The sequence below is a fragment of the Epinephelus moara genome, chromosome 5 (assembly GCF_006386435.1).
Source record: "Epinephelus moara isolate mb chromosome 5, YSFRI_EMoa_1.0, whole genome shotgun sequence".
NCBI classification, from domain to species: domain Eukaryota; kingdom Metazoa; phylum Chordata; class Actinopteri; order Perciformes; family Serranidae; genus Epinephelus; species Epinephelus moara.
In genome coordinates this window covers 25,252,659-25,270,491 of record NC_065510.1, presented here as the reverse complement: position 1 = coordinate 25,270,491, position 17,833 = coordinate 25,252,659, and the positions used below count along the sequence as shown (strand labels likewise).

At 42.7% G+C, this 17,833-nt stretch overlaps 1 protein-coding gene across 3 annotated transcripts; it reads left to right on the top strand.

Annotated features, from left to right (window-relative positions):
* The first annotated feature begins 290 nt into the window (after positions 1-290).
* Positions 291-17,669, top strand: LOC126389704 (E3 ubiquitin-protein ligase RBBP6-like). Of its 3 annotated transcripts, none has more exons than XM_050043502.1 (20): positions 291-1,448; positions 2,804-2,903; positions 3,101-3,140; positions 6,207-6,248; positions 6,380-6,468; positions 6,576-6,672; positions 6,772-6,914; positions 7,007-7,179; positions 7,625-7,728; positions 7,852-8,240; positions 8,356-8,419; positions 8,860-8,917; positions 9,008-9,062; positions 9,155-9,481; positions 9,657-9,752; positions 9,909-11,505; positions 11,866-12,518; positions 12,661-12,731; positions 12,860-12,944; positions 15,181-17,669. In XM_050043502.1, the coding sequence occupies exons 1-20, from the start codon at positions 1,283-1,285 to the stop codon at positions 16,109-16,111; spliced, it is 5,280 nt and encodes a 1,759-aa protein (XP_049899459.1). In that variant the 5' UTR covers positions 291-1,282; the 3' UTR covers positions 16,112-17,669. The 3 variants fall into 3 exon arrangements, with proteins under 3 accessions (XP_049899459.1, XP_049899458.1, XP_049899457.1); XM_050043501.1 differs by having other exon boundaries at positions 9,158-9,481; positions 12,857-12,944; positions 15,181-17,666; XM_050043500.1 differs by having other exon boundaries at positions 12,857-12,944; positions 15,181-17,664.
* The last annotated feature ends 164 nt before the right edge of the window (positions 17,670-17,833 follow it).

Sequence of the window (17,833 nt, the reverse complement as noted above, 5' to 3'; positions counted from 1 at the left end):
CGTTTGTGTCCCCATTAATTACTTCCTTATATGTTCTTTAAAATGTATCAAATATTTTGACCCATGCACCAAATCGGTACCTTCCAGGTAAGCCGGTTTCTGCTCAAAAATGCTAAGAATGTTGAGAAAGCATTTCACGTATCGTGTGCATTTTTTAACTGCAAAACTGTTCAACCATTTGTTTTCTTGTCCTGTCGGAAGTGGTCTTCCATTTTGACACAGACCGAAGTTGAGATAAACCTCTTGTCTTCCTCTGTACTCTTTGGAAGAACCCTGGCTACATCCGGTTCCGTCCTGCGCCATTTTGATGAAACAGCGAGGACACAAGCAGTTTGGATCACCGAAATGGATTTTATGGATTTATGTTTAAGATTTATCTGGATAAGCAACTTTCAACCTCTAGTACAGGAAAATAGCCGTGTGCTGAAGAGGAACCCTTGCGCCTTGGTTGCCTAACTGGTGGATTTGTTAGATTATTCGACAGTTAGTTTGGGCAACATTGTTAGCATAGCGCCGTTAGCCATTAGCTGTTAGCTTTTGTTTTCATATTGTGTTGAGTGGCGAGGTAACGTTAGCTAATCTCGAGGTGTAGCATGTTAGCCTTGACATTAGCTAACTAGCTAATTTAACATTTACACGGTAGATTACGATATCATACTAGTCTTTGAAGGTCTAACAGAGATAACGTTAAAGCTGTGGACTCGTTGCGGAAGCTTTCACGCAGTTTTGTGGACTTTTTCTGGAGCTTGGTAGGGTTTGTCCTGACTTGACAAATAAGAACTGTCCCAGAAAGGCAAGCCAATCACGGACTGATGCTCGGGAAACTCCAGGCCCGCTGCTAGCTACACCAGCGGCTTGTAGCGCAGCGGCCCGGGCTTTCCAACAGAGACATTTCACAACGGACTTGGCCTCATTCACACCCTTGTGGTAGATTTACTTTGTGCTGCATGGACTCTCTTGGATTTGGCATCCTGTTATGTTTTATCGGACTCTAAAGGACTGACGGGGCTCACGGCGCCGCTTCATGGCGCTCTGGAGTCACATCTCGATTATTTTTCTTTGGCAATAACAAGGACTCTTTCGTCATCTGCGGGCTGAACCTTTCCCCATTTTAGTACTTTCTTTGTCTACAGTGTTTCAGCGAATATAAAGAAGGTTTACCTATTAAAGTCACCAGATTTAGCTGTGTTCAGTGTTGACGCTGTTTTATTTTGTTATCTTACCAGGCCTGTGGGTTTTTTTTTCTTGTGCTTGATTGACTTAAGTGCTTAGACCTGTTAAAATGTCGTGTGTTCACTATAAGTTTTCTTCCAAACTGGACTACAACACAGTCACTTTCGATGGGCTGCATATCACCCTCAACGAGCTTAAAAGGCAGATTATGGCCCGAGAGCGCCTCAAGGCCACAGACTGCGACCTGCAGATCACCAATGCGCAGACTCGAGAAGGTATGTGATCAGCTGACACGTTATAAAATGTGTCACAAACATGTCAGTCGTTGTTGGGCGTTGATTGGTGGAAATTTTTGTCTGTCTTGACAGTAGGACTGATGGCAAAAATGTCTATACTCAAGATGTACAATAAACAAGCCTGACATTTTTTTATGTATATACACACTGTGATACATCACCTCAAGACTTCAACTAAGAGCTGTTTTCATTGCTAACGAATCTGCCAATTGTGTTCTCCATTAATTATGTGGTCTATGATAAATCAGAATAAGTTGGGAAATGCCCATTGCAATCTCCAAAAGCCCAAGATGGCGTCTTCAGATTGATTGTTTTGTCTGACATATAGTCCAAAACCATCAAGATGTCAGATTACTATGATAGAAGACCAATAAACCATTAAAATGACTCACAAGAAGCTGGATCCGACCAATTTCTGGGATGATTGCCCTAAAGTGACTTAAAATGGTAAATCAATTTTCCAAACAGATACAGATGGACTTTCTGTCAATCCATCTTTATAGTACTTGTTGTCTAAAGTAACTATGTAAAGCTAAACCAAAAGAAAAAAGTGAGTGCCGCCCTGGGTCAGAATAAAGGACTCAAAAAACCACACAGGTGCTCTTTGTCAACAAGGAAAAAAATGATGTATAAAAAAGGACTGTCCTATTCGTAAACAGAGATATCAAAAATGTAACTAAACTTAAAGTCCATGGCACTCTGGGGTAGTGTAAAAATCCTTTAATAAAGCGGGAATATCAACGCTTTTTGACTAAGTGCGTTGATATACACGACCAAAATAGTCGAAATGCGTTGATATTCCCAGAGTGCCTTGGACTTTTAGTTTGGACTACCTTTTGTTGCGTTTTTGATATCTCTGTTTACGAATAGGACAGTTCTTATTCTTTTTTATACAACTATGTAAAGCTATTCCTGAACCAGGTTTCTTTTTAAAATGTCAAAATGCACAGTGAATAAGATATAACAATCAAATATTATGAGTATTAAGCTTAAGCCAAAATTTTTAATTTAGAATATAAAAAATCCCTGAGATTTGTATGAATTATATGATCCTTTAGTTACTGTTATATCTTTTCCATAGCCTTAGTTAAAATTTTAAGATGATGCAAGCCATAGTAAACCCACCCTCACCCTTTAGCCTGGCTCTTAATAACAACAAATAAATATTATGCAATGTAGTGGAAATTGTTGTCTTGGCAGTTTGTGGTAAGACACTGTGTACACATCTGATTAACTTAATACATCTGTTTTGTTTTCTGGACCCCAGTAACTAGACTGTTTTCTGCTGAACATTGTTTTGTGTTTTCTAATCATTTGTGTCTCGTGTTTTACAGAATACACAGATGATGAAGCTCACATCCCGAAACACTCGTCCGTGATCGTCCGCCGCACTCCGCTTGGTGGAGTAAAACCTGCTGGCAGGACGTTCATTGTGTAAGTATACCTAAAATACAAAATTATTACGAGACTCATGATTATGTAGCAACGTAGTTCATAATTTAAAGTCATGAATATGTTTACACTGGATTTAAGTAGACATCAGAGGTCTTTCTATAAACAAAACGTATTCCTGTTGTGATGTAGTTTTGTCAACCATTGATGGTTTCTTTCTGTCCTGTTTGTTTCTACAGAGATCGTTCTGACACAGCTGTGGTGGGATCTTCTAGACCCGTATGTAAAACAAACCCAAAATCAACACACTCTCCTCCTCCTCTCACCTCTCTCCCTCTCCCCCTCTTTCTGGCTTTAGTCACCTTTCTCGAGAACATTCTGTCAGCAATGATTGAGTCATGTGTATCCTCTGTTCACTGTGTGTTGGCTACATTTGTGTTGAGATCTCAACCTCTATGTGTTATTTGATGTCTTTTTGGGAGGGTTTCCTGGAGTCACCGCAGTTAAATAGTTTGTTGTTTCTCTCTAAAAACCCTGGGTTTCTGTTTTGAAGTAAGCAGATTAAAGTTTAAAGTTACTGAATGAGATGAGGTTAAGATGAGAAACAACAGACTAGCCACCATTGTTTTTGAATGCTCTGAACTGACCAAATGTTGAACTGTTGCCACTTTATAAGTGATTGAGAAATAATTTAAACTGTTAATGACTGTATTTCATAATGAAATGGTTTTGTAGCCTGCTTCAGGCCAGGCAAATGTATTTTTAAAGGGGTTTGTAAAAGGAAAATATGGTACTTTTGTATTGATAATTTATTGTCATTTTATTTTCTGTGAAAATATTTAATTTTTATGTGGTTTAAGAACCCAATGAAGAAAAGTGTGGCTGGGATCGATTGTTATTAACTTTGATTACAATTACAAGACTAAAGTTGTGTGAGTGGAAGACTCGCCAGTGGTTTTTATTTTGAAAGATCATCCTGCTAAACTTTACTATACTTAAATATGTTAACATTTGCCAATGTCACTTGTTTTATCCTGTACAATTTCACCATGAAGATGTTCTATTCTGCATTGAGTATGGACTGCACATAACCCTTAAACCTCAAAGGCTCACAGATTTCATCTTAATGAGTTAAATGCTTTGAATTAATTTAGTTTCTAAGTGTCTGTTTTACAAAGACGCAGGTACGAGTTCAAAGTGTATTGTTACAACTGTGGTTGGGGGGATCAGTGAGAAGCTAGTTTTGATACTTCAGATACTGTGACTTGGCCACTGACGTATAATGTTGTGACATGATCACAAAGCACTATGACACATTTTCAGTAAAGTAAACATCTTGTCAATCTCTCGAGGCCTTCCATGGTTGCTGCAGTGAGACGTATACTGGTGTAGTGTGTCCTGTAAGCTGTAAGCTGCAGAACCTGTCAATAAAGTTGTTCAGTGGTTCAGTGTCAGAACCACTTGCACCAGATCCCTGTGTGTTCCCTCCACAGCACTCTGCCAGCAATACCCAGTCTTTGCTCCGAGCCCTGCATATCATGATGGAGAACCAACCCTGCCCACTCGTTTATTTTCTTGAACATTTTCACAAGAATTAGGCAGAGCAGCCATTTTGTTTGTTGTTGTAAATTTTTCTTTTATTTTTGGTCTAAGTATGAGACTCGGTTCACATAGTTAATTGAATCCCGTCCTGCATTAGAAATATTCCTCCAGTTGCTTTCACCCTTTACTCTTTAGTGGTGTAGGGGCTGTTTCAGGGAACAATTTAAAGGAACACTTGACAACTCTTGGTAGTTTCTTTTTCTTCACCAGGCACTTCCTTTAAAGTGGAAACAGACAATCATTGCCGCAAAGACAATCGCATTGCCTCCATTTTCCTCAGAGTGTGGCAACTACCAGTTTCATCAGTTACTTCAGTTGCTCCACCATTTTGACATTTCCACGATTGGGGGATACTAACTGCAAAGAACTTACGGATACCTTTTTTGTAACTGGTGATAGTTACCAGGGAAATCTCACTTCCTTAGTGCTATAAATCAAGCCTTCACATTCCACGGAGATGGAGAAGTGAAAGCGAGAGTTAAAGGGAACCAGTCTATGCCCTGATGGTGTCCTTATTCTATAGCCATTACATTGTACAATCAACATTTCCGTCATAATGCTAAGTTAAAGCAAACTTCTCTATTTCCACCTTAAAGAGACACTTTTGCATTTGTCTCATCAGCTATACACATTTGACATTTTACAATGTTGGCATTTCTTATTGAAACAGCTTGGCACCACTCCCCGCAAGCTCATTAGTTTATGGAAAGCAGTCTTGTTGAACTTGCGTCGATGACAGCCTCTAACAGCTATGGCAACCTCTTTTGACAAGCTGGTGCAGAAACTTAAATCACTGTGGCCTGGTGAAGGGAAACTGCATGCTAAAATTAAATGTCAAGTATTCCTTTGAGAAAATCGCCCTCTCCGTACTGTAGCAGGAAAAGCTTTAGGACTTACAGACGGATGTGCCAGTAGTGTACACTTTGAATTTGCTGATGGTGCCCAAATAGTGAGGAGGGTTGAAGTGTTTAAGCAAATGCTTTGGTCATTACTACAGTTGAGATTAAAGACTTACAATATAAGCATGTCTGGACATGTAAAGAGCAGCCGGAGTATAAGTTTGCTTTACTCGTTAAATGTAAATGAAGCCAATTTATATGCTGTTTAACAGATTTAGTGAACATCATAAATGTTTTTTATCTGTAAGATTATTCAGGATAAGTTCCCATATGCACTGGTAAATCCTTTTGAAGCTTGCAACTTCAGTAAATGTACAAAAAGTGGATTTTGTATATGACCTGTAATACTTTAATGTCGCCTGGCCAGTGAATAGACATTATTTTTTGCAAGGATACTTTTAAAAAAGTAGAGTTACTCAATGGACATCAAATTATTGTTCTTGTCTTTTAAAAGGCACCTTCTTGTTTGTAGGTTAGGTAATTATGTTTGAATAATTTCTTAATATATTCTCTGAACAATTTCGATCTATAATGTAACTGACACAACCCTAGACGAGGCTTTTACAACAAGTTTTTAAAAATTCAGTGCTGTCAATAGAGGGATGAACATCGTGCACAAGCCTCGTAAACTATGTCTCGATTTAATTGCTCACATGTCTAACGGCGTTATTTCATGCACTCAATCCTCTTCAAAGACTCTAACTTTGGTGCAAAGACTTAAATGGAGACTCTAAGGGACTGGACACAGATGTGGTGGGGAGCTATCTGGGTTCTTATCTTCCACTGTATGTCTATAAGATATTATGTGAAAACCTTTAATGTCTCTACTCTGATTCTCCTGCAGACTGATTCTTCTCCATCTTTGTCACTCGCCCAACTCGCCAAGGTATTGTTTGTGTACATGCAGGCTGTACTTGCCAGAATATATTTCCTAAGTTGAAGAGTTTCCTTTTATCTTGTGGGGTTGACATTCTTCTTTTATCTTTTTTTGTCCCCTCTCTCCATTATGTGTTTTAGACTGCTAACTTGGTTGACGCTAATGCATCAGAGGAGGACAAGATTAAAGCCATGATGTCTCAGTCCAATCATGAATATGACCCGATACAGTTAGTATACACACACCTTGTTTTGGATTTGATTAAGCTTGTTACGCAGCGTACCAAACAACATAATTCTCTATTGTTTTAAAAATGTGTTGAACTTGTTTCTGTAGTTACTCCAAGAAGGCAGTCGGTCCTCCACCGGCTCACTATACCTGCTTTCGTTGTGGAAAAGCTGGTCATTACATTCGGCAATGCCCCATGCTGATGGTAATTATCATGCGTCTTTGTGGTGTTTATTCATTCTACATTGCAGTGTAACTTCTTAGCTTCTTTTTGGATATTGATTGTTATGTTTTTACTTTGTAGGTCCAGGATAAGAGTGTTGAGGGTCCCAAGCCAGTGAGGATTAGTAAGGGTATTCCTCAGAGCTTCATGGTGAAAGCAGAGCCAGGCACCAAGGGAGCCATGTTAACCAGCACTGGAGAATACGCCATACCTGCTATAGATGCGTGGGTGTCAACCAGAAGCACCCACAAAATACACACTGTTTTGCATACTTGCATGGCACATTAAGTGATGTCAATTTTTTCTGTTATTACAGGGAGGCATATGCACAAGGAAAGAAGGAGCGCCCTCCGTTTGTTCCACATGACCAGTCATCATCTGAGGACGATACAGACCCAATCCCAGATGAACTCTTGTGTCCAATTTGCAATGACCTGATGACAGATGCCGTAGTTATACCCTGCTGTGGAAACAGTTACTGCGATGACTGTGAGTCTGTACTCATAATGCGCTTTAGTGAGTCAAAACTAGTCTTTGCCAAGCAAAAAAATAGCTCAAATATATTACTTTCTGTGTTTTCAATTCACACAAACATTCATCAGTCGTTTAGGGAAAACTCCGCTGTGAGAATGGTAGAAATACCATAATCAGCTGTGGTCTCTCCGGAGCACTGCAGCCCCAGGACATGCTGCATTTTGAGTAGTTGCTGAAACTCTCATTTTTATGTTCCACAGTGTATTGGAATGATTTCACGCTCGATCACAGGGAAAGTCGAAAATCATTCTTGCAAAAAGTAGAAAATTATCCTCTCAAATGTATGTAGACTGGCCAGTTTTAGGGGAAGGATAGTTTAAACAGAAATGTACATTATCATATAGACAAGTTTGTCAAATGAATGTGAGCTTTTGTCTAAATAAGAACTATTTGTTTTCAGGTATCAGGACTGCCTTGTTGGACTCAGAGGAGCACGTCTGCTACACATGCAAACAGTCGGACGTTTCACCTGACAATCTCATTGCTAACAAGTTTCTCCGACAGGTAACCTCCTTTTAAATGCATGCATTTTGAGGCGTTACATTGTTTGGTTCATTTCACCTGAACTGAAGCAAAACTAGAAAAAAACAAATTTTTTAATGTTATTATCTGTTGGACTTCACGCAGGCTGTGAACAACTTCAAGAACGAGACAGGGTACACCAAACGCGTGCGTAAGCAGGTCCAAAATGCAGCTCCGCCTCCACCGCGCCCTCAGTTGGTCAGGCCTCTGCACTCAAGACAGCAGGACCCACTGATGGCCAATGTCACTCAACCTCCTCCAAGTGCACCCCCCGCTGCTCCTCAAGCTCAGGTCCCACCTCCTGCTCCTGCACCGGCACCGGCTCCTGCTCCTGCTCCTGCTCCTGCTCCTGCTCCTGCTGCTCCCTCTGCTCCTACTCCTCCTCATGCTGCTGCTACTGTTGAAGAACAAGCTGATTCACCAGCTCCTGCACCTGTTGCTGACCACCAGTCACCTATGCACTCCACCAGCCACGGCGAACCACCCCCACCGGGGTAAGTTCAGTCTAAGATGCAGTCTATGCACCTACATAAAAGCACATACTCAGAAAGTGATGTTCGAGGTGGAGAGCCATTTCCACTAATCATGATGTGTCTATTTATGTTTCAGTGAGACAGATCCAGAACCTTCTGTGACACCAGAGTCATCAGGAACCTCTGAAAGTGGATCACAGGTGAGTCCACCTTGAACACCTCCATCTCACTAACTTAAAAGCATTTGCTGCAACAAAAGGCTCAACATGACAGCGCAGATAATCTGCTGTCGCTTTTGCCTTTATTTAGTCACCTTGTGAAAAGTAGACGCAACAATTCATTCTTATTTTCAACATTGGTTGGGCAGATTTTACAATTGAGTGTGCTGAAAGTTTTCCGAGTTTGGGATTCGAGTCAGGAGCCATCTTGGAAAATGCATGTTGGCCAATTTATCAATGGCAAATTTTTTAGGCTGTTGCATTTGTTGAAAAGAAGTATACTTGGTCTGTGTCAAGATGCGCTGTAAAGCTACTCACTTTTGATAATCCCAAGCACATACTTGTGAATCCCTGAACACAAAAAAACCTGTAACTTCTCTTGGAGTTAAATACATTTTTTCTCACTGCGTTTCCTCCCACAGAACTACCATTTAACTGTTATTGGCCACCCGCCACCTGTAAGGGCGCCTCATCCACCAGGTAAGAGGTTCAATTTAGGTCACTTAAGGAGATTAAGTGAGCTTGAAGGAAAGACACTGTAACTAACAAACTGTCTCTCTGATCTATTAGGTCACCAATCAAGGCCACATCACTCTCACAGAGGGGGAGGCAGACCCTGGGAGAGGTAAGGACCCGCCTGTGTGACTATCTGATCTACTAAACATTTGTATTGTAATATTGAGAGCCTCACAATGTTTTGTGTCCCTCTCTTTACAGCAGGTTTTACAGAAGCAGAGGAGATCACCCCCCCACTCACCTCCAGACAGCTCCACCTCCTGCACCTGTTCCCCCAGTGTACCCAGCTCCGTCCCTCTACCCACCCCCACCACAGCCCTACCCCCCTCCATACACCTCTGGCCCTAGCCTTATCCCTCCTACCATCAGTTACCAACCTCAGCCTGTTTATGCCCCTGGACCACCGGGGCTCAACCCTCCCTGGGTCGCCCCTGGTGCCCAGCCCCCTCTTATCCCTCTTCCCCCCCTGTCTCAGCCGCCCCTCTCTAAGGAAGATTTCTACAGACAGCGGCATCACAGACAGGACAAGTGAGTTGTTTCTTTTTCTTCAACACTGCTACAGATTTTTTTTCCAATCTAAATGTATGCAGAAAGAATATTAACATCACTCAGGGATGGGGTTGTGAATTCAGTAAGATGAAAACTATTAAAGTTTTACACTGAAGTAGTTTTCAAAGTTTTTTCTTATTCCTTTTATCCACAGAGCTACATCCAAACTGGATGAGTTTACTAAAGACTTCCACAAAGAGCTTATGAAGTACAGAAATGCACCAAAGAGACGGAGACCGTCTTATTCAAGGTAACATAATTAAGACAGCCTATCAAAATTGGTTTTTCGTTTTTGCATTAATTACATATGCATAATCCTTAAAGCCATTTGTTACATTTTTGCATAATCTGGTTTCTTTCTCCCTCTTGTTCTCCTTCTGGTCTTCTCAACCATTTCCTTTTCCAGATCCCGGTCATACAGTCGCTCTCCATTTAGCCGTTCTCCTTACTCTCGCTCTAGATCCAGATCAAGATCCAGGTCCTACTCTTATTCCCCCAGTCGATCCCGCTCCCGTTCACGCTCCCATGGTAGGTCTTATCCCCGCTCCCCTTATTCTAGACGAAATGGACGTAGTTATGGACGCTCACGGTCAAGGTCCCGCTCTCGCTCAAGGTCTTACGGGTATCGGCGGTCTGGCTCGCCACGTTCCCCTCCCCCCTACCGCCCAGGAGGCTGGGAGGGAGCAGAAGGAGCAGGACCCTACAGGTCTAGATCACGGTCTCGTTCCCCTGGCCCTGGTGGCTTCCGGAGCCGCAGCCCTGGTGGACGAAAGCCGCCTCCTCGGGAGCTACCACCATATGAACCGAAGGGTATAAGTCCCGGTGGCAATGATCGCTGGGAAAGAGAAAGGTATCGACAGTGGGAGAAGGAGTATGCAGACTGGTACAACAAGTACTACAAAGACTATGATAACCAACATCCCTCATTGCATCACAGAGGTCGTGGAAGCAGAGACAGGGAGAGAGACAGAATGTCCCCATTATCTAGAGATTACTCCCCTCAAGGGAGAGGAAGAAGAGGGCGAGAAGAGCGAAGTGCTCCCCCTCACCATCCTCCATCATCTTCGTCAACAGGGACCAAGTCCAGCACTAAAGTCTCGAAGACAAAGAAGGTAAAAAGGAAGAGGACTGGGGAGGAACCAGAGCCATCGCATCAGTCAGTAGACAGAGGTGATGCTACTCCTGTCAGAGACGAACCAATGGACGAAATCCCTTCACTCACTAAAACGCCTCCCATGTCTTCAAAGGCCTCAGTTGGAGCCGCAACCTCTAAAGCTCCAGCCTCAAAAAGCACTGCTGCACCTGCTAAACCCTCAACCAAGTCAACATCCAAGACTCAGGCTGATAAGACGAAGAAAGACAAGAGCCAAAAGGTAAAAGCTAAAGTTAAGACAGAGGGTGTGAAGGCTAAGAGTGAAAAGGTGAAGAAAAAGACTGGGGAAGGAGTGGTGACTAAAAAGAAAGACTCCTCTTCTGCCACAAAACCATTAAAGACCGTTAAATCCAAACCAGAAGATGCCCCCAACTCAACCGCCCCTAAAAAGGAAAAGAGTAAAAGCTCTTCAGGGAGGCCTGCGCTGCTTAAGACTCCTCCACTGTCCTCCCAGAACATGCCTCTACATCATCCCTCTCTTCATGACGGCCCAAGAGGCAGCCACGACATGAGGGGGAGAAGAGATCTTCCACAGGGCGGTGGTCTCCTCCCCATCCCCCATCCACATGGACTCCAACTTCTCCACCGACCTCCTTCCCCTGACAGTCGGAGGAGGATGGGAGAGGAGGGCCGCTCTTTACTCGGACCTCCTCCTGGAAAGCTGAGGAGAATAGATGGGCTAGGGGGTGGAGGTGATGTCATGTCCCACTCTCACATGTCTCATCAGCCCCCGCTCCACAGACTCCCACCCCCCTCAGACAGACCTGGTCTTCTTCCCCTGCCAGTGAGCCGTGACATGGGCCGGGGAGATGCAGATCGGGGACCCATCAGACCTCTAATGGACCTTCAGGTGGGTTTGTAGCTCATGTAGTCGTCAGAAACACCAGGATACAAAGATTTACAGATGTGTTAATCATCTCAAGTTATTGATGTGTATTCTGTATTTTCATAGACCAGTTGATTCCACAATTGAACAAAAGTGTATAAAATGGAAAAAAGTAAATGAAGAATAGTGGTGAAAATGGCAAATGGCTTTTTTAAACACCTTTTTTTTTTTTTTTTTAACCCAGAAATCTAAACTGCCGTCAGTTAAACCTAAGTTGCTGTCAATCAGCTAATCATTTCAGAACTCATCATTGCAGTAAAAGCACAGAGCCGTTCTGAGTTAATCCCCTTGTAACATTTTACATTTGCTTCCGTCCATATCCAGGTGAAGCCGACCCAGAGGAGGATAAAGCTAAACCGAGATCTGGGAAGAAAAGGCAGCACTGAGACGGCACCCTCGGACAGAACGCCGTCGGGTCCTGAAAAGACGACCTCCACCTCAGACCGACCGACTGCTGCTAACAGCTCTGAAGGAGACCGACCTAGCGGTACAGCAGAAGGTGGAAGAAAGGAGCCGTCTGCATCTTCTGAGAGAGGAGTCTCCAGAGAGAGACCAGGAAGTGCTGGAGAAAGACTGCAGGGCTCGGACAGGGAGCAGAGCAGAAGCTCAGGATTGGACAGAGAGCGAGACAGAGCTTCAGGATCAGATCGAGACAGAGACAGAGACCGAGACAGAGACAGGGGCGTGGCGTCTGACAGAGACAGAGACAGGGACAGGGACAGGGACAGGGACAGAGTCTCTGGCTCCCAGAAGGTAGCGGCTACAGTGGAGAGAGACCCTGAAGGAGAGAGGCCATCAAGGACAGAGCGCAAGAACTCCAGTGGTGGAAGTTCAGGAGGGAGGTCTGTCTCTCTGGATAAAATGACCATCGCTGAGAAATCAGCCATCTCCAGGAGCATGACGGACCTTCAGGAGAAGCCAAGCACATCCTCGAAGGAGAGAGGGGAGGGGTCAGAGCGATCTGCCAAATCTGCCAGGTCTGTTAACATTTGTTTCCCTGCAGCTTGTCAAACCATCCATATCCATGATGGAAAGAAAACTCGTTTTGCTGATCATATGCAGTGGCTCTGTAAACACAGTTGTTATTACGTGTAATTATATCTCATTCTCATTCCCCAGGAGTGTGTCCAAGGACAGAACAGAGAGGAGTGTCCCCTCAGGAGAGAAACCAGCTGCTGCTCACAGAGAAGGTAATTTGAATCTCTTTATGTGTGTACGTGTGTGACGAGATGATAACTTTGATTTTGTCTTGTGCCATCTAATTAAGCATTGATTAAACCCGTGTTTCCTCCCCTCCTCCCTCCTCCTCCTCCAGCAGTGAAAGATGGTGAGGAGTCTGTTGTGAGGAGCAGACCCAGGATCAGCCGAAAGGCTTTGACGAGCCACACCACGAGCTCTACTAGGTGAGTCTGATGTGCCCTGGTTACTTAGAAACCATTTGATTTTTCATTTTGAAATATTGTATATTTTATTTATATTTTATGTTGCATTTGTTTTGTTGGTTAACGTCACTGGTGCATCCTGTAATTTTTGTGTTAAATACCTTGCTGTAAATCAAACTTCCTTCAGGACAAAAAAATATAGAATCAAAGTTTATGTGAGTGCTGTTGCTTGGAAATTCGGGATAGGCATCGAGAACTGGTACTTAATTGATACCACTTCCTTGAGTCAGTATTGATAAGCTGGAAAAACAGTGCTGCCATCAGTATTTATGTAACATTAATTAATTCTAACAAAGCTGTTTTTTTTTTTTTAATTCCTTACCATCCCCTGACGATGACAGAGCTGTTGACGTCAGGCGATTTCATTTGCAATGGCACAACTGCTTGTTCACATTCTGTGCTCTCCAGTCACAGCTGACAGCAAAACAACAAGGTTTCGTCTTTCTCTACTGAATGTAATGAAAATGCAGTTAAATGCAGTATATGTCAGAGTTAGGTGTGTGTTAAGGGTGTAAAACCAGCAACCTCATGAAACACAAATACATCATTGTATAAATCTGAAGCAGTGCAGTGTGTTTCACAGCTTTAGTGAAACAGCTGCTGCACCTACGTCAGTCCTGCCTCCCAGCTCTGGTGCTGATGAGATTTGCCAAACTAACACTGCACCTGCCTCATCAAGTTAACTTTTAATCATTAAAAATAAGTCTGCTATTATTAACTCAGGACACAGTTAGAACCTGTTTTAGGCATTTCTAGTGAATGTTCCTCAACAGTCCCATAGACAACGGGTGTGTTCATAAATCCAATCTGATGCTCTTCACTAAAATGAGAGCGCTGTTATTTGAAGAAAGAGTCATGCTGCCTTGATAGTGTGGCGCTCTGAATAACCGACCGGTATGCTCCAGTTTGTGCCACGGTACACTCTGGTGCTCACAGTGACTGTTTACCAACGCATCCAGTGTTTGATGTCATTATAGCCACACACAACTAATTTTGTGTTGCTTATGGTTGTTAATATTTTCAAATGTAGGGAGATGATCACAGCCCGTAACCCTGTTGTAATAAATATTTTCATGTCATCTCTTAATGTTTTGCACCAAATTATGGAAAGAAGAATATTGACAATTATTGGTATCAATAAAAATCTAATGATACCTATCCCTATTGAAAATACAGTAGCTTTGGGTCTTACTTTCTGTAAGCTGTTGATTTAACAGGAAATAAACCTGTTGGAGACTTTTGGTTATACTTTAAACATTTGAAATAGTCTCTAGTAAGGTTTTAGGTATGGGTATCAAAACTCATTACGGTTTGGGTCACTGGTATCCATCTTCTAACTCTAAAGCGTGCAAGAGTATTTCCCAACATGTTGAACTATTTTCTTTTACATTTTAGAACACAGGCTTCTTTTGTTAAATAAAAAGATAGAGCTGAAACGATTGTCAAGAACAATTAATCGGCTACTATTTTGATGATTGATTAGAAGCCAAAAGTTTCTCTGTTCCCAACTTCTGTGTTTTGGGAATTAACAGCTTTTCTCTGTCTTATGAAATAATGTGAGTTGAATATCTTTGGACAAAAACCAATTTTGGCAAGTGCACACAAACAGTTTAAAGACATCACCTGGGATTTTGGTCTTTCTTCACTATTTTCTGACATTTGATTAATCAAATACAAAATCAGCCAATTATTTGATAATGGAAATTATGGTAACTTGCAGCCTTAGAAAAAGTATTTTTGTATGCCAAGCCATATTGGCAATTGTGTGAAGAGGAATGATTGTATGTAACCAAGTCATGTTCCTCGACCACCTTAAAGGGTCCACAGATTTTACACATCAAATATGTGTAAAAAATTGTCATAGAAGTTGTAGTGAATTTAGCAAGTGAGCTTGCCAAACTTCTGTAGCCCACTCCTCTTCTCTGCTGGAGATGAGCAGCTCAAAGCTACATTAGCTGCTATTAGCATTGAAAGCCCAAATTTGCGGTCGAACTGTCAGCGTTGTTGTGAATGTAGACGGCAGGTTTTCACAAGGAAGACGACTGCATGGAATGAAAAAAAAGGTGATCTCTCTGTTCCTGCTGCATCCGTTTTGATAATTTTTGTTTTAGTCTGTCCTCTGTGAGTCTGACAGTTCTTACAGCTGCAAATTGGTGCTGTACTCTTATAAACATGTCTGTTTTTCCCTCAACACTAGGTCAACTCAAGAAGCAAAGCGGGACTCGGACAAAGATCAGAAGAGCGTATTCTCTAAACCTGCAGAGCAGCCTCCATCTAGCCCTGTGAACAGCCGAGGCCGCAGCCCAAGTGTCAGCCCAGCAGCCAGCCCGGCCAGGGAGGAGCCGCTCATTCAGCCGCCTCCTCGCTCAAAGTGGGAGAGGGAAGATGACGAAGAAGGCCAGGAAAATGGACTCAGTGCACCCAAGGAGCCCTCACCGGTGCCACAGAGGAGCAGAGGCAGAGAGGGGCAGACAGAAGCACCTAAACCTGTGAAGGGCGAGGGACGGGACGCCACAAGGGAGGAGAGAAGAGGAGCGGTGAGAGAAGAGAAGAAAGGGAGAGCACCAAGGGAAGAGGGTAAAGGTGGCAGGACGGCACAGGCGAATTCTGACAAACCAACTAAAATAAAACTCGTGAGGGAGGAGGGGAGAGGCGGAGGAAGAGATGAGGGGCGAGGAGTGACGGGGAAGGAGGAGAGAGCCGCAGAAAGCAGAGGAGGACGAGAGGAGAATCGTGGCCCAGAGCCCAGGAGACAGCGTTTGTGTTCTGACCTGGGTCGCGAGACAGACGAGGCGGCCTTTGTGCCCGACTACAGCGAAGGCGAGGGCTCCGAGCCAGAGGGAGGAAGGAGCGGCAGTGGCAGTCTGTCCCTCAGCCACCCCTCCAGCCCCACCCCGACCAACCACAGCGGCTCAGTGACCACAGGGGACAAGAAGAAGAAGAAACACAAGAAACATAAAAAACACAAGAAGCACAAGAAACACGGCGGCCAGGAAAAAGAAGGAGAACAGAAGCAGCACAAGCACAAGCACAAGAAAAAGAAACACAAAAAGAACAAGGAGAAAGACGCGGAGGAAGAAGAGGAGGAGAAAGTGGAGAAAGCAGAGGAAGAAGGGGCTCCGTGCTAACGAGAGCTAAGCTAAGACTGCTCCCTCAAATCTGTAACCTTCTTTGTTAATAAGGAGATAATAATATATCTAGAAATATCGGCTAACACTGGCCTTCTGCTCCAAGTGCAACTGTGAGGGGATGATGATGGATGAAATAAGTCTTTGACTGTCCACGACACTGGAGGGCTGTCTGGTAGTTAGTCACTTAATATCACTGCAGGACGCCAAACTTACCGACGGTACTTTGTTGTGCCTGGGCTGCAGCATTTTGACCGCTGCTGAGATTTCTTTAATGTTCAATGTGAACCTCGTCTGTGTGACTTTGGGTCCCGAAAAACTCAGAGTGATGCTGTGCTGGCGCTGTTGTGATCAACACAGAGCCGGTCAGAAAGGACTTGATGATAATAACTGACCACGCAGCAGTGAGTCTAAATGATAGGAATAACAAACACTGTACTCAGGGATGTGATTGCTTCTTTGTAGAGGAGGAATTGCTGTTTCTCTGCCTCTTTATTAATTTGTAAATAGAGATGAACTGTTGCGTCACATAATAATTTTCCCTCGGTTTGTTTTGCTCACATCCCTGTGTGTGCTGTTCAAGGCTTAAGTACTGCATAACCTTCGTTGCTATGAAGGCCGTTGTTAGCTCTTTTCTTTATGGACTGTACGAGCAGTTTTGCATGTTTTAGCACATAATGTACAAATCGGTTTGGGTTTTCAGTTTTGATAATCTCATTTGAGGCAGCCATTGCTGCTAATTCATGCCAGTACAGCTTTTTTTAAATGTACGTTTAAAATGAAGGCAAAAAAAAGTTCCTGGCTAGAGTACCTATCTAAGCAAGGTTAAATCGCTGTAAGGTAGATTTCCTACCAAAATTAATATGAATGAATCCAGTAATTTTTTTGGAAATGGTGAGGATAATAATATTTGTGATTAATGTGCTAAAATGTACAAAATCACCTGTTTGGTCCTGTTGAGTTAAATCAAAGCTTCATGCATCCACGCTACACTGGATTGTATAAAACTAGGATGTGTTTATTAATAATGTCAAATCAGTTGGCACGTTTTTGTTCCCAAAGGTGCAGTGGCTGCGTGTTGAGTGAGTGAGTGAATGTGTGTCTGTTGGTGTGAAAGTGAAATGAGACAGTGGGACAAACTGGAGGACTGTTGTTCTTACAAATGAGTTGTTTTTCTTTTTTTTTAATTAAAATGTTTTGACCTCATGAAATTGTCTGAGTTGTATTTTATCAGTGATTGAATACCTCATTGTGTAATGACCACACAGATGAAGGTTATACACACTGTTGTATTAAATTGACCATAATTGAGAAGTTTGTATCTTCAAGGGCAACGTTAGAATAATTCAGGTGTCTGTAATAAGAGCTTTGCATATGGACATGAATAGATGGTACTTGGGTTAAACACAAAGGATAAGTATGTTACAGTTAGTTACAGTTAAAAAAAAGATAAATCAGAACCCACACTGGAAAAAAAAAAAAAAAAAAAAATTCTTAGAAATTTAATGCAATCAGTGTAGCCCTCAATTCTTGAAGAAAATCTGCAGAGGATGCCGAACACTGTCAATGAATGGTGCTTGAAATGGAGACTAGTGAATCAAGACAAAACGCAAATAGTTTTAATATCAGAAGAAAATCAGTGAAAAGAAGTTCAGTTCTTTCTAAATTTGGTTCATTACTGCTGTCCTGTACCAACCAGTATAAATACCTTGGACTGGCGCT

Bases quoted from the DNA above. Each gene is read 5' to 3' on its own strand.
- LOC126389704 (XM_050043500.1), top strand. From the start codon at position 1,283: ATGTCGTGTGTTCACTATAAGTTTTCTTCCAAACTGGACTACAACACA. The intron at 6,249-6,379 runs GTATTGTTTGTG...TATGTGTTTTAG, and splicing joins CACTCGCCCAACTCGCCAAG to ACTGCTAACTTGGTTGACGC. The intron at 9,482-9,656 runs GTGAGTTGTTTC...TTTTATCCACAG, and splicing joins CGGCATCACAGACAGGACAA to AGCTACATCCAAACTGGATG.